Source organism: Eptatretus burgeri, chromosome 25, assembly GCF_056783735.1.
Source record: "Eptatretus burgeri isolate ZD-2024b chromosome 25, Ebu_testis_v1, whole genome shotgun sequence".
NCBI classification, from domain to species: Eukaryota; Metazoa; Chordata; class Myxini; order Myxiniformes; family Myxinidae; genus Eptatretus; species Eptatretus burgeri.
The window spans coordinates 650,128-676,089 of record NC_140985.1 but is presented as its reverse complement, the minus strand read 5'-3'; the positions used below and the strand labels follow the sequence as shown (position 1 = coordinate 676,089).

The 25,962-nt window shown below is 46.8% G+C and overlaps 2 protein-coding genes across 2 annotated transcripts in view; one reads left to right on the top strand and one right to left on the bottom strand.

Annotated features, from left to right (window-relative positions):
* The first annotated feature begins 40 nt into the window (after positions 1-40).
* Positions 41-25,962, top strand: part of LOC147007788 (uncharacterized) — a 29,769-nt gene continuing 3,847 nt past the window's right edge. The window contains exon 1 of the mRNA XM_085866410.1: positions 41-5,574. The gene's annotated coding sequence lies outside the window, so the exon portion shown is untranslated. The remainder of the gene's footprint in view (positions 5,575-25,962) is intronic.
* LOC147007787 (ras-related protein Rab-10-like) overlaps positions 8,232-25,962 on the bottom strand; it is a 31,518-nt gene continuing 13,787 nt past the window's right edge. The window contains exons 4-6 of the mRNA XM_085866418.1: positions 16,160-16,249; positions 15,617-15,718; positions 8,232-8,511 (exon numbers count right to left, since the gene is read on the bottom strand). Coding sequence (XP_085722544.1) covers positions 8,494-8,511; positions 15,617-15,718; positions 16,160-16,249 — 210 coding nt within the window. The 3' untranslated portion in view covers positions 8,232-8,493. The remainder of the gene's footprint in view (positions 8,512-15,616; positions 15,719-16,159; positions 16,250-25,962) is intronic.

The window sequence follows — 25,962 nt, the reverse complement described above, 5'->3', positions numbered from 1 at the left end:
AAGATTATCGTATATCTTGATGAATATCATGTCCACGATGAATGGCATCGAGCTCTTTCACACCTTCGTACATTTCAGGAACAACTTTCGACATGTTGCTCATACACCGCTCGCTCGGCGCAATCACCCGGGTTCCTTGGTGCCGTGCTTGGAAATATATCAGTGGAGGAAATATACACCACGTCTGATATTTGGGTCTTTCATGTCTCCGACGATGCCTTTATCTCCCAGGACGCATCATTCCCCATGACAAAAACCGGAAGCAAAAGGGTCATAGCCGACGACACGGATTCCAAATTGCCAGGGTATTGTGTTGTTGTTGTTGTTGTTGTTGTTTCCTATTCTCTCATGTGCACGCGTTGAGTATGAAGCTCATTACGTTCGCTATGATACAAACAGTATCAAACATACTGCAGGTGCAGCTGGGGAACAGAAAAATGTCACTATCCATCTTGGGAATTTGTAAGCTTTCACATACATACCACTGTAAATACTGGTGTCTGAACATCACGATGCACATGCTGGATACCAGCAAATCATCACATATGGATGGGCATCAAGTAAATCTACACAGCCAAACCATGATGATTGGGGAGCTACACCCATGACAGTTGCAGTCTACCCTCCTCTCCATTGGCACAATTGGCACTATGTGTGGTTGATTCTGCATAAAGTGGGGAGCCATTGTACTTTGGGAAATTAACCATTACAACATCTGGAAGGAATTCTCAAGGACTTTGGCCATTTCGATAAATGATATCAACTACGGTGCCCATTGATCCATTGAAAAGACCAAAGTCAACCAGCAGATTTGATGTCAACATGACTTTTGCCCCTTTACACAGATATAATGTTCGACAGAGACCACCAGCTTTATCAGTTCTTGCACTACTGCCATGAAAACCCTTGTGAACAGTATCGACTTTCGCTATGGGTGTGGATTTGTTTGCCTCCAAAATTTGAATTTTATTGTGATCCCACTCTTCTGCATGAGTTGGGAAAACCAACACCATGGGATGACAGAAGTTGCTCCCACTGGAATTGCTGCAGCCAGTGTGCTTGTTCGGGTGTTGTTTCGTAGTACCGTGATGACAGTAGAGTTTCCTTTAGCTGTTTCTCATCATTTCCCTGACGGATTATGGATTTCAAGATAACTGCATGCTCAAAAGCTTTCCAGACAAGGGATCCAAGTAAGGCAGCGGGAATCTTGCTTTCACAGTTGTAGACAGGAGAGTCACACACACACACTGGGGGGAGCTGAACATCATCACTAAGAAAAACAACAAGTGGAATACCTCCCCATAGTTGTGAAAAATTTGAACCATTATTCATTCCACATCTGCTGTTAAACTCCATCCATCCGAGTGTATTGCAGCCGACAGGTGAGCGCTCGTCTACTAACAAAGCAATGACACCCTCACAATTCCTTCGAAGCTCTTCTCCGAGTAATCCGTCCGGAACAGACATTTCCTTCACTGTTTTTGCCCCTGTAGGTACCTTGAGGAAGCTGTGAAATGTTACGCCTGAAATAATATTGGCACTATTACCAGTGGGACAGAGAACTTGAACAGCTTTGTTCCTGTTGAACAAAATACGAATGGCTTTCACCAAGCTCTTGATCAACAATGACTTACCGGAACCCGCCGTGCCACCTACAATGAGACGCAAGAGTTTGCAGTGCTCAGGATTACCTTTCTAATCAAGCAGAGTTTTCATCACCAGATTAAAGGTGAAACGCTGATCCTTGTTCAGCAACGTGAAGTTGACGTCCGGTAACTGCAGACCTTCAGCATCTTGGTTTTCTCGATGTTCTGCAGTAACTGACTCGAACCATTTTGCGGCTTCATCCACAGGATACAACCGACTAGCAGCATCCCAGTGATAATCAACTCCTCCATCATCATATACAAAATCAGAAACACTGTCCTCAAATGTTACATGTGGCTGAACAAGGTCCATCCATTCAGGCTGCTCCATATCAGAGCAGTCATTCTCTGAAGGGACATCTTCTTGGTCAGAATAGGCACCGTCTTCTGCATTCCTTCGAGCCCTCTCAATATCAGCTTTGAGAAAACTTGGACAGTCATTGGATTGGAGAAAATGTTCCATTTTCCTGCACCATGTTTCTTCCGGTACACCAATCTCATTCAATGACCGCCAGTTTGGCCAGTGAGGAAGGAGCATCGTTCGGCAATATTCTTCATCCAAAGGCCAAGTCGCACGGATCTGACTTCCGGAAATTACTGGCACCTTTCCCAGTTTACAAATGAAATTGTTCCGTAAAGTAAGTTCTTCCTCGGGATGACTTAAATATTTGTCAAGAGGGGTGTTCTTGGTGACAGTTGAACCTTGACGTTCCAAAACTCTTGAACCAGACATACTCACCATTTGAAATTGGTGCCTACTTCGGTGTAGCGTCAAAGATGCCAGTTCAAAGGACGCTTCAACGGCTGAAACATCACGATTTACAGTACCCATTAGTAATTTGGAACAGAGTGATTTAGCTGGAGCACCAGTGGATTCCTCTGCACGAAGGACCATGTCATTGAAAAGGTCAACAGTTGCCCCAGTCGGTTCGTTACCCTTGCAAGCGAATTCACAGACATACTTTTCAGTGGCAATAATCTCATTGACAGATGGATTCTCTGGATTGCTTTTGGAGACAATAGTTGATACGTCTCCATTTGCTCTCCAGCCCTGTGTGTGATATTGTGAATGTTGTACTGACATTGGATGGTCTCGCTCCATTTCTAAACGATTTGAGCCATTCGAATCCTTAACAAGAGCTGGTTTTTCCCGCAGCTCTCTACCAGGAGTATTTAATGTACCAAATCCCGTTCTACATGTCCTGTTTCCCTTTTGGACTCGAGAGAGTGATGGTTTTTTGGGGTTTTGAGCAGTAGTCGGAACAACGGTGCAAGTTGATTCGATTTGCCAAAAGGATATGATCTTCCAGAAGAGATTCTTGAGACTCGGAAACATCCATTAGCAACTTGAGCGATGGATTTTTCTCCTCGGGTGGTGCTGGTGCGAATCCTTCAGGTGGTGCCCAGAGATCTTTTCTGGGATGACCATTCTCATCAGTACCAGCTGGGTGACATGCTGTTAATCCAAATATAGCATTTGCCCACCTGGATAACTCTTCAGCGCACTCACCATCCGAGAGTCCCTTCTGAACAGCCTCGTACAGTAGATTATGTGGTTCCCTATCAGATCGCCAGCACAAGCCATGCCAATGTATTCTCATCAGTCCCCGAGACTTTGCAAATTCCTGCCGATACCAAAATGTATCGACACCAAAAACTGGTTCCATGACCTGTCTGAAATATGCCTGAGTACGGAGGTCAAAGTATTGACCAACAATATGAGTATTTCTCTGAAGAGCTGCATACAGTTCGTTTTGGTTCTGCAAATCAATATCTTTGCGTTGTTTCATGATTGTAAATCTGCAACAATCTTCGTAATGGCTTAAAGTCATACTCAGCACAACTACCAGTTGTGAGAAATGATGGTAAACCTCTTCGAGCATTTATCTGAAATTCAATAAGGGACCTGAGCTCCTTGCCTTTCTGAGCCCAACGCTGTGATGTTCCACGTAACTTTGCTCCGAAGTGAAGGATCTTCTGTCCAATGGAGTTATCACCCTTTTCAATTCTTTGCTTCAGATCGTCCACCGTCATGTGCTCATCTCCCAACTGCTGCTTCACAATGTAACTACTCTGTTGTAGTGCACGCTTTCTCATGATCATATTGTGAACAATAAACTTGAAAAAAGTTATGTGCTGCAAACCTACCATCTTCATACCAGAGCAAATGCTCTGCCCAATCAGACATCGAAGTACATGTCCGGGGACGGTTGATATGAGAATCACCCGTGCCAGATGAAAATAAATATGGGAAGGCTCGGGTAAAGAAATGTTTTGATGTAAATTCAGACACTGGTGTTGTGTCTCGTGTTGGCCAAGGAACAGTTACAATGCCCTGTTTATTGACCCTAACCTCCCCCATGATCTTCCACAATTACCTCCTTTACTGTGTTTTCAACATGCTTGCGAATATCCACAGCTGATTCAGGCAATAATACACCTGAAACCGTTTCACTATCAATATCATTGATGCAGGAATCAATTTGTTCCTGGGCAGGGCATTTGTCATTGATGTGTGTAGTTGTATTGGGGTTATATTCCACTGTGTGTATGACAATTTCACCATCTCAAGGCAACTGATTCAATCTTTCCTGACTGATCATAATATCCGCATAAGCTGGATTTTGGGATTTTAACCAGACCAGAGCAGATTGCACTACATATCGCCGGACTCTGAATTCTTAACTTGTATCATCTTTACCCTGTTTACGAACTCGAATGATTTTAATATCTTCAGGGAGCTTTGGAAATATTTGGGCAGGTTCATTGATGGCTTGAGGAAATGCCACACAGTGACCATTTGGAAGCAATTCCACCATGTTTCAACATGTGTACATTTATAGTTGGTGAAATTCTGGAAATGAGTTGGTGTTGAACAAGGGTCAAATGCTGCAGCTCCTGTGGGACATTTCCTGGGTCCATCCTGTTTTCTACAGAGAACATTTTGACTGGTTCTTTGTCATTAGAGCATCTTGCACACACATTTTTTTATTTTTGGTGACATTTTCATTTCCAATCTGCATTCATGACAAATTTCACAAGATGAGAATCAATATGACACTTGCTCTGATTCGAAAGCCCTTATCGAATCCATTGCTCGGTTTAGATTTTGGTTTGCGTTTAATGGATGAGGAGGAGGCAGTGTTCTTGTATCAATTTCCAGTTAAAGAGAGTGTTTTTTTCTCTCGATTTTTCTTCGAAGTCGTAAAATCCAAAGATTTTGTTATTTTTTGTTTTCATTTGGTTTAGGAACCTCATATTCAATACCTAGTGTTCTACAACTGTGGTACAAGTCTGACTCTTCAGTTGGTATACATGGGACAGTCTCTGTTGGCCTGTGAATTTCTTCAGCAGAGTCCTTCAACATTTCTTTCACATTGTGATCTGCTATTTCACAGTCACTAGTATTTGAAGATATTGGAAGACCATTGGGCTTATCTGCATGATTTTGTGCACATGATGCTTTGGATGTGCTGTTGGATGTTGTTACATGATGTTGATGTTGTGATTTCTGTTTTTTCTTATTTTTTGCAGCAGTAACTTCTGTAGCATTCTTTCGCCTTTGTTTTACATGTATTGCCTTTGAATGTGTAGCATTCATTCGCTTTTGTTTGACATGTATTGTCCTTGAATCTGTAACACCTGTCCCGTAACACCCATTCCCGTAACATCTGTAACACCCATTGTCTTCCTTGATTATTTCTCGAAGAAGTTTGCAATGGTTTTTAACTATCACTAGAGTGATGGCATCTAAGGAAGCATCTTCCACAATACATTCGTCTTTATTGTAACATATTTCATTTGATCTAGAAACTTTATTGAATCTACCACCCCTCAACCAAGTTACAATGCTGCATTCCAGAAGGAAAGATGCTGCCTGGACTTCGCAAGCTGTTGCCCACCCATTCCCAGTAACCATGTTTTCGAAGTAAGCACTTGAACTTGAGGATTCCAAGCCATTGACATAATAAGGCATAGTCTTTCCAATCATCCCAGTTGTCAAAGATTGTTTTACAAATCAGTTTTCTGTAAAACGTGGCCTTGAAAATGTTCCCATGGATGGCTAAGCTTATGCAGTGAAAGAAGCAATTTCCATCCCCAGGTACATCACATACATCAAAATATTTTCCCTGAATAGTTATGGTGTCCTTTTGACCATGTAAGTTCACTGGATCTAATGAAACGGGTGTCCTGGAATATGATGTCGGAATTTGATGTACCGGTAGTGAATACTGATGGTCTGAGTTTATTGAGGACACGAGAGATGGAACTTGTAAACAGCTTGCATCAGGTTTTCTAACTTTTTGGGCGTAAGTTTGATCTGGAGTTTTGTTTTCTACACAAATTATCTTGGCATAACTATGATCCATATTGTATAGACTCTATAGGTGTGGGTACAGCCAAGTCCGTGTATACAGATATTTCAAATAAAAAATGATTTTATTGACTGACTGGTATCACTACAAGCCGGTAGGCGGACATGGGTAGTCGCCTACCCAATAGAACCTGACACGATGGGTCAGGCCCGTTCGATGGAGAATGACCTGAGGATTAAGCACAAGAATATTCATGATTCTAGCTTTAATGCTGCAGATTTTTTCGTTAAAATACCCCCACATTTAGAGGTTTTTCGGCCGTTGTTAGGCAAGGGAGGGGTCCATAGCAACGGTTCTTTCTCACACATAACTAGGACATACCGTGAACCTACCATACCAGTTTCATGTATCTCTGACTCATAGTCTCTGAGATATAACGAACTTCGTTTTTTTATTGTTTTCGACCAGGGTTCATTCAAAGTCTATCTTCTCCGACAGTTAGGGAGAGGGTCGGATGGGGAGGAAGACAAATGGCAAGCTGGTGAAGGGATGAATCACATTGAGGAGTAATAAGAGAGGGGTCAAAGGGAAGTAGGAGATTGGAGGAGGTGGGGAATTAATTGGAAGAGAGAGTGTGGGAGAAGGAGGCAGCTTTGTAGACATGATGGGGAGCAGCTTTGAGAAGTGGGGGGAGAGGGGAGAATTATGGGAGAATGGTCAGTGGGTAGCTTTTGAGAAGGGTGGGGGAGAGAAAGAGAAGTTTGCTTTGATGAGGGAGGAGGTGGCTGATTTGAGAGGGACGGGTGAGAAGGAAGCTTTGAGGGAGAGAGGAGATGATAAGAGCAGGCAGAGCCATGGGGGAGGAGAGAGAAGGGAGAGGTGGGGAGAAGGGAAGGATGAGACCGGGTCATGAGTGGTATTGTGAAGATGGGAGCGGGTGGGGGGAGGAACAAAAATTGAGGGGGTGGGCAGAGGGGGAGATGTGATAAGAATTGCTTCCCACATTCTTCCTTCCCTGGACTTCTTCCCTGCGTGTCCACGTTTGTTGTGCGGGCACAATGCTTATTGAGTAGGAAGTGGTTTGCGACGCTTTCTCTTGTGCCATCGAGTGCAGTGCGTCGAATATGCACAATACAGAGTGCGCACTGGAGATTGAATGTTTGTGCGGGAGGGAGCAGGGACCCATGTCGTTGCCTTGGGCATGTCAAAGGAGGGGTGAGGGTAATCGCGGCCATCACCACAGAATGACATGTACTTTTGAACAAGCTGCATCATGGACAAGCCCCCATCGAATGTGCACCAATGAAAGAAGCTCGCATGAGACGAGATGGAAAAAGTCATGTCCTGTGAGGAGGAAGAAACAAAATGAGTGTACAGGGAGAGTCGCCGAAAAAGCTGGTCCTGCGAGGAGAAGGAAGAAGCTCGTAGTGCGGAAAAGAGCAAGGAGAAAGGCCAGAATGCTGCTCGGTCCGCGTGGAGCTGTTTGTTCCAGGTGCACAGCAGAAACAGAGCGGTGTGCAACTGGCATACCTGGGACGTCAAAGAGAACTTGCCTACTGGTGATGGACACCTCAGAGACGCCGTCACACCGCATCGCCATTGCCCATCTTTCCCCCATCCCCCTCCCCTCTCTCAAGTATATTTGGACTGGCACACCCCTCATTGGGCTGTGTGAGGTGAGGGAACAACTCAACCCCATCCTCCATGCTTTTCTTTTCTTCCAGTTCTTCTTGTCTTTTCCTCCTCGAATGGATGATGGCCATATGTCTTTTCTGTGAATAAGACTGTCTAAGAATACTCGTTTGGGTTAAGTTTGCACTTCTGTGCATTTCACCCGTAAATACTCGCTTTAATGATTGCTTGCTTTTGTGACAAAAGACATGTAAATAATGTGCTTTTCACTATTGTGTGTGTAAATGTAGATTGTTGGTTGGCCTTTCCTCCATTGCTCTCACACAGTTTACAGGTATAGTTCGACGGGAAGTTGTACCCTACGTGATTTGCTCTCGTGAGTCAGCATACACTCACTGTATTGCTCGGCAGTAATCCGAGTGTGCGCCGAGGGCACGGAACTCGGTTAGTTACGTCACCTCCTCTTTTAGGGAATCCCTCTCCCATCCTGTGAGTATTATTGTGAATCCATCTAAATATCGAATCTCTTCACCCAACATATATAATTGGGAATTGCCCTTCCACCCTCTTGATAACAGTAATCCCTACATGTATGAAATGGACAAATACTCAAACTAATCATACAAGGTAAAAGGACTAGAATATAAAACGGAACCAAACATTTAATTGACAAAAATACAGGTTTGTAAATTCACTTTCTGCAGAAAATGGTAATGCAGCACAAAATAGTTATGTCACATGGTATAACAAAAGCCACAGTGTGAAGTTCTAAATTCCCAAAGGTGTATACGTTGGAGAAGGTGCCCCCCACGGGGTACCTTGTTCTCACCATGCATGAGACATTACAGAACCACCAAAGCCGGTACTTTATCTTGATCCACAACCAAAGGTTTTGATTATTAATTGGTGAGAGTGATCTGTACGAATAGAAAAAAAAAAAATCTTCCAATTGTAGCAACGTAATGAAGTGATAACAAGAAAAAGAGTAATCAAGAGACTGCAGACCAAGTACCAAGACACCCTGCTTTGATCGGACACCTGACCCTGACCCATGACGTTTATTTATTATTCAATTGAATTCAGAATGTGATGAAAATAAATTCAAATCAAATCAAATGGAAAACCAAATAGGTATGGTCCTGCATTGGAGTGATCAGAAGAAACCCGAACAAGCACAAAGTAAAGATTAAGTCATCTGGAGGAACCTGGATAGCATTTGCATTTCAACTCCTCCACCTTGAAACCTATCCGGGTGTAGCCAAGTTCACCTTATTCAAAAAAAACAAGAATACATATCAACAATTAAATAATTCTAGCTGCCAGACCATGTGTCCGATCAAGTTGAAATTAAAAACATGTATTCCCCATCACTACTCGATCATAAATATGAAGCTTCACGTCGGTTTATTAAGGGGTTACAGAGAAAACATAAGCCTGGTGTTGGTTTAGGGTGGCGGCTTGGGATCCTCGGGTCCTGAGTTCAAGTCCCGTTGGCCGCTAAATTAAAAATACACCACGAGGTTGACTCAGCCTGTCTGTCATCCTTCCGAGGTCGGCAAAATGAGCACCAGTGTACTGGTAAGGGGAACACTGCATCAGCGGCATAGCCGCGTCCCAACCAGTGATGCAACCATCAGCAGCCACAGGCTGCACTCAATAGAGAGAGAGAAAACATTATTTTATATTATTCTTCAATGCAACATGGCTGCCAAACCGTGTGACTGATCAATTATTGTTCAACAAAATTACACACCCAAGAATTGGGAAATACTTGTGTGAAATTTCTCCTCAATTTGTCCAGCCGTGCTGGAGAAGATTTTTATAGGTTTTAGGGTCAATCTAATGTGGCTGCCAAACCATGCGACCAATGACATCATATGTGTGAACCTTTTGTTCCTCTTGGACAGGCGGTCATACGTGTAAAGTTTCACCTCGATCTGCTCAGCCAATTCAGAGAAGATGCTGAAGGTTTTTTGATTTTTTTTGTAAACAATATTGTTGCCGAATGATGCGCCCGATGATGTCATGAAATTTTTTCTGTGAACCATTTTATCCTGAGATGACCCTCAAAATTTTTTATACTGATCAGATGTAGCGTTCAACATATGCAATTATGATGTCATAACGAGGTTACCTATGACGTCATTTTTAAAAATCACACTCATTCCCCATGAGGAGTACTTGAAATGTGTCAAATTTTTCCTTGGTGTGGATTCAGAGATACAGAGGTCCAAAGTTTTTTCCAACAAGGCTGCCACAACACCAACCTGTGACGTCATAATTAACATTGGAACATTTTACACGAGGAGTCGCACCCATGGTGCAGGGTTTATTTTAAGGAAATTTTAGAACTGCACAAATCTTTGAGGCAGGTGCCATGATCCAGTGTTTGAGATTCTCTGAGTCTGAGAAGCATTTGTAATGGCTATTTTTTTAATTTTTTTAATTTTATCGATTTTTCGTTCCTTTGTATCCTTTGACAAGGTACGCAAGAAGTTGGTGAACCCACTTCAGAATATATTTTTCAAAATATGTCATCAATAGTAACTGATGGAGCCAGTGTTAATACTGGAGAAAGAAAAGGTCTGTGGGCATGATTTGATTCCATTGACTGAAATCCCAAAACTGAAAATCTGGTGGTGCTGTTCATCGCACTCAGTCAGCTTGGAAGTCAGTCACGGATCCAGTGTCCGAAGTAAGCCACTTGCTGCAGAAACTAAGTGGGTTGTCAAGCTTTTTCACACTTCTGGTCTGAGAACTCGACAGCTGAAAGAATTAGCCAGTACAAATGATCCAGCATGTCAGTCCCTTCCAAAAGTATTTGAAGTTCGGAGGGTGGAGCAAGTGTTGGAGCGGGGCGTGTTGGAAAAAAAAGGGCGGAGATAGTGTTGGAAATCACTCAGTTGGGCGAAGCTCGTGTTGGAAATCACTCAGTTGGGCGGAGCTCGGGTTGGAAATCAGCCAGTTGGGCGGAGCTGGGGTTAGAAATCACTCAGTTGGGCAGAGCGAGGGTTGGAAATCACCCAATTGGGCGGAGCTAGGGTTGGAAATCACCCAGTTGGGCGGAGCTGGGGTTGGAAATCACCCAGTTGGGCGGAGCTGGGGTTGGAAATCACCCAGTTGGGCGGAGCTGGGGTTGGAAATCACCCAGTTGGGCGGAGCTGGGGTTGTAAATCACCCAGTTGGGCGGTGCTAGGGTTGGAAATCACACAGTTGGGCGGAGCTGGGGTTGGAAATCACCCAGTTGGGCGGTGCTAGGGTTGGAAATCACCCAGTTGGGCGGTGCTAGGGTTGGAAATCACACAGTTGGGCGGAGCTGGGGTTGGAAATCACCCAGTTGGGCGGAGCTGGGGTTGGAAATCACCCAGTTGGGTGGAACTGGAGTTGGAAATCACCCAGTTGGGCGTTGCTATGGTTGGAAATCACCCAGTTGGGCGGAGCTGGGGTTGGAAATTACCCAGTTGGGCGGAGCTGGGGTTGGATATCACCCAGTTGGGCGGTGCTAGGGTTTGAAATCACGCAGTTGGGCGGAGCTGGGGTTGGAAATCACCCAGTTGGGTGGAACTGGAGTTGCAAATCACCCAGTTGGACGGTGCTATGGTTGGAAATCACCCAGTTGGGCGGAGCTGGGGTTGGAAATTACGCAGTTGGGCGGTGCTAGGGTTTGAAATCACGCAGTTGGGCGGAGCTGGGGTTGGAAATCACCCAGTTGGGTGGAACTGGAGTTGGAAATCACCCAGTTGGACGGTGCTATGGTTGGAAATCACCCAGTTGGGCGGAGCTGGGGTTGGAAATTACGCAGTTGGGTGGAACTAGGGTTGGAAATCACCCAGTTTGGTGGAGCTTGGGTTGGAAATCACCCAGTTGTGTGGAACTTGGGTTGGAAATCACTCAGTTGAGCAGAGCTTGGGTTTGAAAATATGGTGGGGACATATCGCAGACAGAGCAGGGGGGGTGAGACCAGGGAAGAGATGGTGGAAGACAGAAAGTCCACTGACCTGCCTGCGGTGAGTGAGTGAGAGACCAAAGTATCAGCTTCATCGCGGGAGATACCAACGTTTCTAAAAGCATTGGTTTCCACAGCGTGAAGTCGAGAAAAGTGAGAGGTGGGAGCACCAGCCCAGAGGGGAGAGCAGTACTCCATCAGGCTGCGGACGAAAACTTTGTATGTGGTCAGCAGCTAAGGTCGGCCAAGGAAGGACTTTGCACGACAGTGGATTCCCTGTCGGCGACTGGCTTTGGAGACCAGCTTGGAAATGTGACTTTCCCAGGAATGATCATGGCAGATCGTGAGACCCAGAAGCTTGAAGGAAAGGACTTCTTCAAGAGGATTGTTGAGAAAGTAGATTGGGGGGGGGGTTGGTGGGGGTTGTGAGGGATTTCCAGACCATCCTTTTGGAGAGAGATGGTGAGGGTGTTAGATTTGTCATGACTGAAAGACATGTTCCATGTGTTGGACCAGTTTGTGATTTTATCCAGGTTTGCAGAGAGTGAAGAACCTTCTTCCTGCCAATCAGACGGATGACCGACGGGACGGCAGAGGGTGGAGTCATCAGCAAAGAGATGAAGAGGATTTTCCAGAGAGTTGGAGAGATCCTTGATGAAAACCAGAAAAAGAACAGGGCACAGAACACTGGATTGAGGAACTCCAGCCTGGACAGGAAGAGGGGATGATGGAACTCCTTTAAGGGCCACATGTTGGCTGCGACAAGAGAGGAAGTCTGCGAGCCATGAGTGGAGATCACCTTGGATACCATAGGAAGAGAGTTTGTTGAGCAGTGCGGGATGCCAGACCGTATCGAAAGTTCATGATATGTGGAGGGAGATTTCTCTTTGTTTGTCCTTATTCTTGGTTCTTTTTGTTCATTGTCCCCTCTTTTATCCCCATTTCACTTTCACTCTTTATTTGTATATCTGTCTTCGGAGAAGTGAATTCTAAGGAAACTGTTTTGAATAACGCTCACCTGGCTGTACCTGGATGGGTTTGAGAGTGGTTGCTGAAACCCGAATCTTATTCATGTTCCTCTTGATCGCTTCAGCTTTACTCGTTGGTTGTTCATATTGCTTCTGATGATTCCAATGTGGGATTTGGTTTTCCATCTGATAACATACACACAAGGTCCAATGGTGTCATGGTTAACACTGGACTTTGAATACAGTGATCTGACTTCAAATCTCGGTGGGACCTCATGTTTTATTTTGGAGGTTGGTCAAAGGAAACGGAGAGGACAAGGCAGCAATCGGTGAAACTGCGGTTTTATTCGGAGGGGGATCGATTGTAAATCAGAAGAGGTGGTGTGAACATCGTGAGGGCCACATGTGGAATATTGTGTGCAATTTTGGTCGCCACAACTCAGGAAGGACATGCAGTCGCTGCGATCAAGAGGGTTCAGCGCAGGGTTACTGGATTGATTCCGTGCCGAGCGAGACTCAGCTATGAGAGAAGAATGGGATGGAAGAGAGTGTGGGAGGAGTAGGAGGATATTGGGACCATACCCTGTACATGTCCAATGGGATGGAAGTTCTGCTGGAGGACCCGTCTGCCAGCATTGATGACAAGAAAGGTCCAATGGGATGATTCCAAGCACACGATCCCTCCCAATGATGAGATCAGTGTTTTGGGGAACCTGTCTGCCTGCCTGCACCACTGGAATCGATCATTCTGCCAAATGGCACAATTGGTAAATTGCTCTCCACCTCCTCTCTTGACACTCGCACATTAATCATTGAAGGACATTCCATTTTCTTGCACACCATCACAGCCACGTTCCCAGCTCTACCAGTGAGGTTGTTTGTTTGTTTTCTTTCCATGGGGGGCAGGGGGGGTTGAGGTGGGTGGATGCACCTTTATCCCAGATCCAGTTGATAAAAAAAACTACAAAACTTATGGAACCAATTGCCTGAATCACAGCACTTGGGTGCCATTCGGTCCTGCACAGCGTCCTCACTGATGACCACCAATGAGTGCAGCCTGACAACAGTGGGCACAAAAGCACACAGAAAGCACTTTGCGCTTTCAATGGAACCAATAACTGGAGGCCAGGTCAGAGAATAGAGTTCTGGAACACTTGAGAGGGGCGGTGCCACCCAAAAGGCGGAGCCATTCACCGGCAGTGGGCATCCAATGGCAAGTCCAATAACGTCCCGGAAGGCGAGTACCTGGGGAGATAAGAGCCGCGGCCATGCATGCGCGAGTTTAGTTGGAGGTCTGGTTGCTTCTTCTCGGAAACCTGCTCTCTGATTCGTTGTCGACACGGACGGTTCGAGAGACGATTGCCTGTCCTCATCGCCATTTCCAGCCAGGTACGCGTCGTACTAGACACAACACCAGATTGCTCATCCTAAAATCCCTGCTTGCCCCTTCATTAATGCTTTGATTCTGATATTTTGATCAAGGTTGTTATTGGTCACGTGACGAGCATGCACGACACAGCGAATCCCCTCCTGGGCATCTACAATGGCTTTGTAGTGCTTTTTAATATTTTCACCATTCGAGGTTTTTTCCCTCCTTGACAAAAATCCCACCAGGACTGGTGACTTCCAACAGTATCTATTATGGTTCAAAGCAATTTGGGTCAGAGAGTTTCCATGGTACAAAGCGTTGCATCTGTGGACCGGAAAGGGGTCACCTCCCCCATGGGGTGGTTTTATTCCGTAAAGGATGACAAAGGAAATGGAGTGAAGTGTCAAGTATGGCACAACCATCACCGATGAGCATTTGAGCCTTCATCACTCACATCACTGAGGCAACTCTACTCAGTCGGGGTGCTTTCGGTTTATTAGCATCCTGGTGTGGCGGTGTTACGTGCAACAAGGTCTTTCGTGACCTGGAGGGAAAAGCCACCAATTTTACAACCACATTCAAGTGCAGGCAGCAAGGGGGGGATGAGGGAAGGGTCAACATGGACAGCATCTGCTCCTCCAATCCACCTCTCCACCACTGCTGCTCGAAACCACCAAATCTATTCCTTCCACCACTCTCTCTGGCTCTTGTTCTGGCATCTAGAGAGAAGAAGAAGATGCATTTCTAAAGTTAGATCGTACAGTCTCGTTATTGCAAGCGCACACCAGCTTGTTCGCCAAACATCTAGAGACAGCGACATCATTTTATTTTACCATTCATAAGGAGATCTTCCCTCCCTCTCCCCCCAAGCCGCAAACCCTCTCCCAATTTACCTTAATAAAATGTTCACCCGATTATTTAATATAGTTTAAGACACCTGATGGTGTTGTGGTCATGACTGGTCCAACGCTAATACTTTGTGCCAACACCTGCTCCCTTATCTCTCTCGCCCCCCCCGTAGCTCCTCCAGGACGGACACGTCCTTCCACGAACCCCCTTCTGGGTTCGATCCCAAAAATCCATTCCTATATTCCTCTTTTCCCCCATTTCGGGAAATGTCTTCCAGACGAAGTTCTATCCTACTCGTCCCTTCAGGTCCTTAATCAAGTGGTGTCACGACATCTCATCCCCCATCCCTACAGATGATCTTTCCTTCCTCCATTGACCCCCTTAGACTCTTACTTGCAGATTACTGTGTTAGCGCTCTCTCTCTCTCTCTCTCTCTCTCTCTCTCTCTCTCTCTCTCTCTCTCTCTCTCTCTCTCTCTCTCTCTCTCTCTCTCTCTCTCTCTCTCTCTCTCTCTCTCTCTCTCTCTCTCTCTCTCTCTCTCTCTCTCTCTCTCTCTCTCTCTCTCTCTCTCTCTCTCTCTCTCTATCTCTCTCTCTCTCTCTCTCTCTCTCTCTCTCTCTCTCTCTCTCTCTCTCTCTCTCTCTCACTCTCTCTCTCTCTCTCTCTCTCTTCTGTTGTTGTTAGCTCATTCCCTTGATTGTTATATTAACCAGTGGCCCCATTGTCACTACCTTCTGTCACCTCGCTCTTCTATGAGCCTCGATTTTGTCAACAAAATTACCCGCCAAAAACAAAAGAAAACACTGATACGGATGAAACGCCATCATGAACTTGGCCTGGGTTGCCAGAGAACCAGGAAGCAAGAAACGCCCGTTCACAACATCCCGTACCTCACTCAGAATGTCTTCGATCAACGTGAAGAACGCGTCGCTGATGTTGATATTTAAAATGGCGCTCGTCTCAAACAACTCCATATTGTGTCCCATCGCAGCCTGAGCACAGAACACAATTCAATAAGTACATAGATCACTTCCGTGCTGAGTACCAATGCCGGTGGAACACAGCGGCGCCAGCTTTCAAAATGAGATGCGACGAGGACACATCAATGGAGGTTCCTCCTGGCCACGTGGGCATGAACGAACTACCTTCTGTCACTTCGCTCTTCTGTGAGCCTCGATTTTGTCAACAAAATGCGCGCCACAAAACAAAACACCGATATGGATGAAACGGTACCTCTGTGGTACGGATGAAGTACATCAGCATGCGGGGTTACACAAACAAGACCTCCATTTTGTATAATCAGAATCCCGGTTGGCACGGCATTCCCACAAGCCATTTACGACCATTGAGGATTAAAGAGAAGACCGAAACACCACATCTCAATAAACGTAGGTCAAAAATCCTCAGGGATACAGAACAGTCAGGTGCAGTACCTGTTCTCCCCTCTCCTTGGACACAACTCGCCCCTTCTCCAAGTCGCACTTGTTTCCAATTAGCACGAGCTTCACGTCCCTCTTGACGTACTGGCGTATGGCAAATACAACAAGCAGGAAAAAGACGAGACTTTATGGGAATTCACATGATACGAGTCTTCAATATACCCAGGTGTACCTGGCCAGCGAGAAATATGACTGTGCACCTGGAAAAGATTGTGTCAAAAGCAAACACTCCCCCTCCAAAAAAAACAAAATGGACACTTTGAAAAGAGCACGACGTTGCTGAAAATGAAAGCACGGAATTGGTGTCAGCACCTATCGAAAAGGGAGGACAAAGAAACTTAGGTACAGGAGAAGACCATTTGGCACATCACACCCATGTCATATCCACACTCCAGCACTCTGACCTGTTAATGAGAGTTCAACAGCGAATTCCGCACAAGCCATTTGGCTACACGCGTACCCAATGGCCTAATACTTTTAAAGTTTGATCCATATACATATATATATATATATATATATATATATATATATATATATATATATATATATATATATATATATATATATATATATATATATATATATATATATATATATATATATATATATATATATATATATATTAGCCTGGTGTTGGCGCAGAGTGGTAAGGGCAGTGGCTTGGGACCCAAGAGGTCCTGAGTTCAAGCCCCGTTGGGACACTGAATTAATATATGTATGTATATATATATATATATATATATATATGTATTTATATATGTATTTATATAATGTGTATATATATAAATATATATATATATAAATATATATAAACCAAGTCGAAAACACCAGGGGGGTTGACTCAGCCTGCCATCCTTCCGAGGTCGGCGAAATGAGCACCAGTTGTACTGGGGCCCGGTGTATGCCCCGGTTAGAATAGGGTGTACCATATCCCTGTGTGTCGTAAGAGGCGACCAGGGTTGCGTCAGGAAGGGCATCCGGCGTAAAACCTATGCCAAATCATTATGCGGACAACAAAACGAATTTTCATACCGGATCGGTCGAGGCCCGGGTTACCAACGACCGCCACCGGTACCGGTGGTCAGCAGGGTACCAGTGGAATTGTGCTACTGCTGGGCGAAGGAGGAGAAGGAGACGGGGAAGGCGAGTCCGGGAGGCAGTGGGAGAGGGGGAAGGGTAGAAGTGTGGAGGTGAGAGTTGGAACTCTGAATGTTGGGACGATGACTGGCAAAGGGCGCAGAGTTGGCTGATATGATGCCCAGAAGAAAGGTGGACATACTGTGTGTACAAGAGACCAAGTGGATGGGGAGTAAGGCGAGGAGCATTGGAGGTGGTGTCAAACTGTTCTACCATGGTGTGGATGGGAGGAGAAATGGTGTCGGGATAATCCTGAAGGAAGATCATGTCAAGAGGGTATTGGAGGTGAGGAGGGTGTCTGACCGAGTGATGAGTGTGAAGTTGGAAATTGAAGGGGTGATGATGAATGTCATCAGTGCATATGCCCCACATATGGGGTGTGAGATGGAATATAAAGAAGATTTCTGGAGTGAGTTAGATGAAGTGGTGGAGAGTGTATCCAAGGATGAAAGAGTGGTGATTGGAGCAGATTTCAATGGACATGTTGGGGAAGGGAATAAAGAGTATGAGGAGGTGATGGGAGGTACGGTCTCAACAAGAGAAATGTGGAAGGGCAAATGGTGGTAGAGTTTGCAAAAAGAATGGAAATGGCAGTGGTAAACACGTATTTCAAGAAGAAGGAGGAACACAGGGTGACATACAAGAGTGGAGGAAAGTGCACACAGGTGGATTACATCTTAAGTAGGAGATGCAACCTGAAAGAGATTAGTGACTGTAAGGTTGTGGCAGGGGAGAGTGTAGCTCGACAGCATCGATTGGTGGTCTGTAGGATGACTTTCGAGGTGAGGTTGAGGAAGAGAGTGAGGGCTGAACCAAGGACCAGATGGTGGAAGCTGAAGGAGGAAGACTGTTGCGTGAAATTTAGGGAGGAGGTGAGACAGGCGCTGGATGGTGGTAAAGATGGGGTGGGATGATTGGGCAACGACAGCAGAAGTTGTGAGGGAGATAGCTCGGAAGGTACTTGGTGTGACATCTGGACAGAGGAAGGAAGATAAGGAGACTTGGTGGTGGAATGAGGAAGTACAGGAAAGTATAAGGAAGAAGGGGTTGGCTAAAAGAAGTGGGATAGTCAGAGAGATGAAGAAAGTCGGCAGGAGTATAAGGAGTGGCGTCGAAAAGCAAAAAGAGAGGTGGCAAAGGCCAAGGAAAAGGCATATGACGAGCTGTATGAGAAGCTGGATACAAAAGAAGGGGAAAAGGATTTATACCGATTGGCAAGACAGAGGGACCGAGCTGGGAAGGATGTGCTGCAGGTTCGGTGATAAAGGACGCAAATGGGAATGTGCTGATGAGTGAGGAGAGTGTGTTGAGAAGGTGGATGGAGTACTTTGAGGAGCTGATGAATGAAGAAAATGAGAGAGAGAGAAGGTTGGAAGAGGTGGAGATAGTGAATCTGGAAGTGGGGTGGATCAGTAAGGATGAAGTGAGGACTGCTATGAAGAAGATGAAAAGTGGAAAGGCGGTTGGCCCAGATGGTATACCAGTGGAGGCATGGAAGTGCTTAGGAGAGATGGCAGTGGGGTTGTTAACCAGATTGTTTAATAAAGTCTTGGAAAGTGAGAGGATTCCGGAGGAGTGGAGATTAAGTGTACTGATTCCGATTTTCAAGAATAAGGGTGATGTGCAGAGCTGTGGAAATTACAGAGGGATAAAGTTGTTAAGCCACACCATGAAGTTGTGGGACAGAGTAGTGGAAGCCTCGTTGAGAGGAGAGGTGACGATCTGTGAGCAGCAATATGGGTTTATGCCAGGAAGGAGCACCACTGATGCGATGTTTGCTTTAAGAATGTTGATGGAGAAGTATAGGGAAGGCCAGAAAGAGTTACATTGTGTGTTTGTGGATTTAGAGAAAGCTTATGATAGGGTGCCAAGAGGAGGAGTTGTGGCATTGTATGAGGAAGTCGGGAGTGGTGGAGAAGTATGTGAGGATCGTGCAGGATATGTATGAGGACAGTGTGACAGCGGTGAGGTGTGCGGTAGGAATGACGGACCGGTTTAAGGTTAAAGTGGAATTGCACCAAGGATCGACTCTGAGCCCTTTCCTGTTTGCAATGGTGATGGACAGGTTGACGGACGAGATCAGACTGGAGTCTCCATGGACCATGATGTTCGCGGATGACATCATGATCTGTAGGGAGAGTAGGGAGCAGGCTGAATCGAGCCTTGAGAGGTGGAGGTACGCACTGGAGAGAAGGGGAATGTTAGTCAGTAGGAGTAAGACGGAGTACATGTGCGTAAATGAGAGGGAGGGTGGTGGTATGGTGCAGTTGCAAGGAGTTGAGGTGGGGAAGGTGGATTGGTTTAAATACTTGGGATCAACTGTCCAAAGTAACGGAGAGTGTGGGAGAGAAGTGAAAAAGAGAGTGCAGGCAGGATGGAGTGGGTGGAGAAGAGTTGCAGGAGTGATTTGTGACAGAAGGGTAGCTGCAAGAGTGAAGGGGAAAGTATACAAGACGGTAGTGAGACCAGCTATGTTGTATGGTTTGGAGGCGGTGGCACTAACAAAAAGACAGGAAGCGGAGCTGGAGGTGGCAGAGTTAAAGATGCTGCGATTCTCGTTGGGAGTGACGAGGATGGACAGGATAAGAAATGAGTGTATTAGAGGGACAGCGCAGGTAGGACGGTTTGGAGACAAAGTGAGAGAGGCGAGATTGAGATGGTTTGGACATGTGCACAGGAGGGAAACGGAGTATATCGGGAGAAGGATGTTGAAGATGGAGCCGCCAGGCAGGAGGAGAAGAGGAAGGCCAAAGAAGAGGTTCATGGATGCGGTGAGGGCGGACATGCGGGTGGTTGGAGTGTCAATGGAAGATGTGGAGGATAGAGCAAAATGGAGACAGTTGGTCCACAGGCGATACTAGCGGGAGCAAGCCGAAAGAGGAAGAAGAAGAAGATATATATATATATATATATATATATATATATATATATATATATATATATATATATATATATATATATATATATACACTGACCCCTCCCACACTCCTCTTGCAAAGAAGTTGCATGAAGCAATGGAAGAAGACCTACACAAGGTAAGCGCTATGCTGTTTCGAACCCTTCACAGAGTTCCTCAACAGCTATAAAGACGTTCACACATGAGAATCCCAATGCTGCACACCCTCTTAGCTACCAGACCGGTTCCGTTGCTTATTGGCGAATCATCAGCGATAGTGCAGACAGCTGTGCACACCAATGAGGCTCCCAAGCATGCACCACGTGCAAACGTCAAAAGCAGTCAATATATATATAAAAAGAAAGACCCACCCACATCTCTCACCTGTGAATGGAGGGAATCGCCAATCAGCTCTCACCTAATTAAACTAAACCCAGGTGGCTCGGATTATATAAACAATTGACCCCTCCCACAATACTCCTCCAGCCGAAGAAGCTGCATAAAGCAACCCAAGAAGACCAACACAAGGTAAGTGCTATGCTGTTTCGAACCCTTCGTGTTAACGTCGATGTAGATTTATCAACAAACACTGAAAACATAAAGCATTAAATAATTTAAATAAAATTGGTTCATATTTGGGATGTATGTTCGTTCAAAGTATATATATATATATATTGTTGTGGTTGACGAAATTCGCAAACCACCATTCAGGTCCCGTAGGTGAGATATCTCTGTAAGTACATGTGTCGTTAGCCCCAAACCCGTTGTTTAGAGGGAATAAATGTGATTCATTCGTGCTGCGACCCTTTAAGATAGCCGTTTTTCTGTTCTATCTTTATTTTGAACCAACCACGTCTCGACCGCCATCACACAACAACCACCAACCGCAATGCCGCTTCACAACAACAACAACGCCAACAGCCACGACCTTTACCGTCACGGCTCGCTCCCGTAAACATCGCATCACCGCCATTCCAAGCGTCGCCATGGCCATCACCGCCACTTTAGGCCCTCCACCACCTTCGCCTCTCCTTCTGCGGCCGTTCCCGCGCCACTCTGTGGGCGCCGAGCGTCAGGCTGTCCTGGACTCGTACAGGGCGCGCGCCGATCCACGGGTACAAAGTGCGGCCTTTCCGAGGAGAAGTCGGATCAGGAATGATACACGCCCACTTCTGATCCGTCCAATCAGCAAGCGCGGGCGATTTGGCCCCGCCTCCAGGCGCGTCGGAGTATAATCGATATATGCAAATTCGAGGATCAAGGGAGGTTCACGCCCACTTTTCCTCCGTCCAATGGGCGAGCGTGGCTCCGCCCCGAGCTCATCCTGATTCGGAAATTTGCATATGGGTTCTCCTGCCGTACTATAAAGCGCCGAGCGCGGGGCGAATTCAGTCAGTTTTGGGCTCGGGCGAGTTGGAGAGGTGTGGCGGCAGCGGAATGTGGCAGCAGCAGTCAAGACGGGTCTGGAGGAGAGTCAGTCTGTCGGAGTTCGGAGTCTGTTGGGGAGCTGCAGAGAGGGGAAGCCGGGAGCGCGGTCGAGGTCGCAGTGGAGTCGCTCGTCGCGGGACCCAAGCAAGCCAGCTATCCTCTTTCCCCAGAGCATCAACAATTCCCCCCTTTCCCCCCCCCGCACTGAGATCGTGCGGAAAGGGGGCCCCATTCCCACCCCATTCCAAGCAGTGCCAACGAAACCCACGGAGGAGCGCGGAGTCGGGGCACCGCCGCCACATTTGCGACTCATCACAAGACGGGTAGGCTCCACCCGGTCTCGCGGCCCACAGCCCCGTCTGTCCCCTTGTCGTTGAGGGTGGCCCTTTTCTTTTGCGTTTGAGTATATGTGTTGTCGGCGCCGTCTGTAAAGTAAAACTGTCTAAGTGTTGCCGTGTGCTCGCGTAGTCGGTAGTAGATCTGCATTGTTGTGTTTCTTTTGCAATTGCTTTTGGTGCATAATTGTTGTAATTGTATATGTGTGCTTTCCGTGTGCCGCGGAATAAATGTGCCTCATGTTGAACTGTTTTTCCCGTTTCGCTTCGTCTTTTCTTTAATTGAATCTCCATCTTACTTCACGTAAAGGGTTGGTAGTGGGCTAAATACGCCTGATAATTAATCGGAACCGTAGAGGTTGACGATAACACCGCTCGGTTATCCCGATAGTACGGAACGGGTCGCTTAAAGTGACCCGTGTCCGGAGTCGACCTGCGGCGAGGTGCGATCGCCCGGTCTACCCTCTGTGTGGGCACTTAAGTAGGTCGAATTTGGCGAACAACCCTATCCCACGCGGGGGGCTGATTGGCACGATCGTGGTGAGGCCGAAAGGCCCACCCGTGACTAGTTCCCGGCGTTAGTCTGAGAGGGTCACGACAGAATTGTCTGTCCGGTGGGCGACGTGCCGCGATTCGAGTTACGTGGCCGCTCGCACGCCGGCGGGCGCGAATTCGCAGCAATACACACACACACACACACACACACACACACACACACACACACACACATATATATATATATATATATATATATATATATATATATATATATATATATATATATATATATATATATATTGTTATGGTTGTGGAAATTCGCAAACCACCATTCAGGTCCCGTAGGTGAGATATCTCTGTAAGTACATGTGTAGTTAGCCCCAAACTCGTTGTTTAGAGGGAATAAATGTGATTCATTCGGGCTGCGACGCTTTGAGATAGCCGTTTTTCTGTTCTATCTTTATTTTGAACCAACCACGCTCCAACCGTCAGACAACAACAACAACGCAAACAGCCACGACCTTTACCTTCACAACTCGCTCCCGCAAACATCGCATCTCCGCCATTCCAAACGGCACCATGGCCATCGGCCACCGCCGGAAACCCTCCACCACCTTCACCTCCCTCCTTCTACGGCCATTCCCGCACCACCTGTGAGCACCGAGCGTCGGGCTGTCCTGGGCTCGTACAAGAGACGCGCCGAGCCGCGAGTGCAAATAGCGGCCTTTCCGAGGAGAATTCGGATCAGGAATGTTACACGCCCACTTCTGATCCGTCCAATTAGGAAGCGCGGGGCGGCTTGGCCCCGCCTCCAGGCGCGTCTGTCTGGAATCGAGATATGCAAATTCTAGGATCAGGGGAGATTCACGCCCCTTTTCCTCCGTCCAATCGGCGAGCGTGGCTCCGCCCTCGAGGAGATCCTGATCCGGAAATTTGCATATTTTCTCCTGCCGGCCTATAAAACGGCGAGCGCGAGGCGAATAAAGGAGTTGTTGCGCAAAGAGCTGTTGCACGGAGAGTCAGTTTTGGTGGCAGGGAGTGGAGTCGGGAGACGGAGGCAGTCAAGTCGGGTTGGAGAGCGGAGTGGAGTCGGGAGGCGAAGGCGTCAAGGTGGTTTTCTGCAGTCGGCTGAGGAGAATTGGGGGAAGAGTCCATGGAGCTCGGGTCCGAGGCAGGGAAGTCGGCGACGAGGTCGCGGTGGGATCGCTCGTCGCGGGACCCAAGGCAGCCAACCATTCTCCTTCCCCCAGGGCATCAACAATTCCCCCCCCCCTTTTCTCCCGCGCTGAGATAGTGCGAAAAGGGGGCCCCGTTCCCACCCCACTCCAAGCGGTGCCAACGAAACCCGCGAAGGAGCACGAAGTTGGGGCACCGCCGCGCAGCCGCATTTGCGGCTCATTACGAGGACGCGGGTCGAACACCCCCGGTCTTGCGGGCCTGACCGTTCCTTCAGGTCCCGCGCACACATTGGCCGACAGGCCCGTCTACCCCTTTGCCTATGAGGATGGCTTCTTTCCTTTGCTTTTGAGTAAATGTGTGTCGGCACCAGTCTGGTGAAGTAAAACTGTTTAAGTGTTGCCGTGTGTCGGTCTTAGTCGGTAGTATCTCTGCGTCATTGTTTCTTTTGTTGCATTTGATATATGTGCATTCTGTTTGGCTGTATATGTGTGCTCTCCGTGTGCCGCGGAATAAATGTGCATTATGTTGAACTGTTTTCCCGTTTCGCTTCGTCTTTTCTTTAATTGAATCTCCATCTTGCTTCACGTAACGGGTTCGTCGTGGGCTTAATACGCCCGATAATTAATCGGAACCGTCGAAGCCGACGATAACACCGCTCGGTTATCCCGAGAGCACGGAAAGGATTGCTTAAGCGGCCCGTGTCCGGAGTCGACCTGCGGCGAGGTGCGATCGCCCGGTCTACCATCCGCGTGGGTACTTAGGTAGGTCGAGTTTGGCGAACAACCCTATTCCACGCGGGTGGCCGATTGGCACGATCGTGGTGAGGCCGAAAGGCCCACCCGTGACTAGCTCCCGGCGTTAGTCCGAGAGGGTCACGACAGAATTGTCTGTCCGGTGGGCGACATGCCGCGATTCGAGTCACGTGGCCGTTCGCACGCCGGCGGGCGCGAATTCGCAACTATATATATATATATATATATATATATATATATATATATATATATATATATATATATATATATATATACATATATTTGTATATTTATATTATATATATATATATATATATATATATATATATATATATGTATTGTTACGTTTTTGAGGATAGATGGAAGAATCCCATTGTGAAGATTGGATTGTGTAGTAGAGCATGGTCCGTGGATGAGTCGGAGACATCTCAATGTAATTGAAGTCGGGAAAACTGTGAGCTTAAGATTGTTTACGTGTCACCACACAGGGGTGGTGTTGTGTGAAGTCGGTCGGCTCGAAGGCGAGTTTCTCCCAACATGTGATTGCCCCCTGTGACCTTTTGCTGCATTTTTACATTTACAAGAGCAGCCCGAACGAACGATTCACCACAACAACAACCAGCAGACTAAACCCTGCCTCCCAAGAAATGTAACCGGCAGGCCACGCTCCTGAGGCTGATGTTTGGTCAGGGTGAAGTAACAGAGAGAAGGTTCGAGAGAGGGAGGACTGTTGAAAGAGAACAGTCGACCCTCTTGTCTCTTCTGGGCACGACGAGAGAGCTGCCAGATTCTCACTGTGTTGCTGGTGCGAATTTGTTCACGTGTTGAAATAAGATGCTAGCCGTTGTCGGTTTGGCAGGACCGACAAGAAAGCCAAGACTCGGCTGGCAGTCTCTCCTGTTCGTCCCTTAGCTGCCAGCCTCGGCAGTCGCCTTGTTGTATAATCAAGGAGAAAGGCGGTGTTATTAGGTGTGTGTGGACCTGAAAATTAGAGGGAGCGGAGTGTCAATCTCGATCGTGAGAAGAAACTATGGCAGTTTGTGGTCTCCTGGCAATGAAGATCATCCGCACTAAGTACCGCACGGACGTGGCCGCGGAGAGACTTAGTGCCATTTTGGTGCGTTTTCCCGCACGGTGGCTCCGTGTTTCGACGACACCAGGCTCCTCAAGGTCATCTCTTGATGCAAAGCTGAGTGCCGGCATAAAGGGGGGATTTTCTTTTATTTTTATCTTTCCCCTTGTCTGTTTTTGTGACTGAGTGGAGACATCTCAAATTAGGATTTAGTTGTGCCTCACACTTTGATTTATTTTCATTATCACCCTTTATTTATTTTTATTAAATCATTATTTTTTTATGAAGGGGCAGGGAACACGAGGTATACAAGATAGACGAGGTATACAGGCGCCAACACTCTCAGACACACACTCAGACAAAGTAAACCCAATTGTGAAAGGGACTTTTGCAGGGAGGGAGTTGAGGTTACAGTTTCTCGGTACCTGAGCGTTTCGGGGGAGGGATGCTCCGTAGTGCGGCACCAAACAATGGTTGAGTTGTTCGGCCACAACCATACG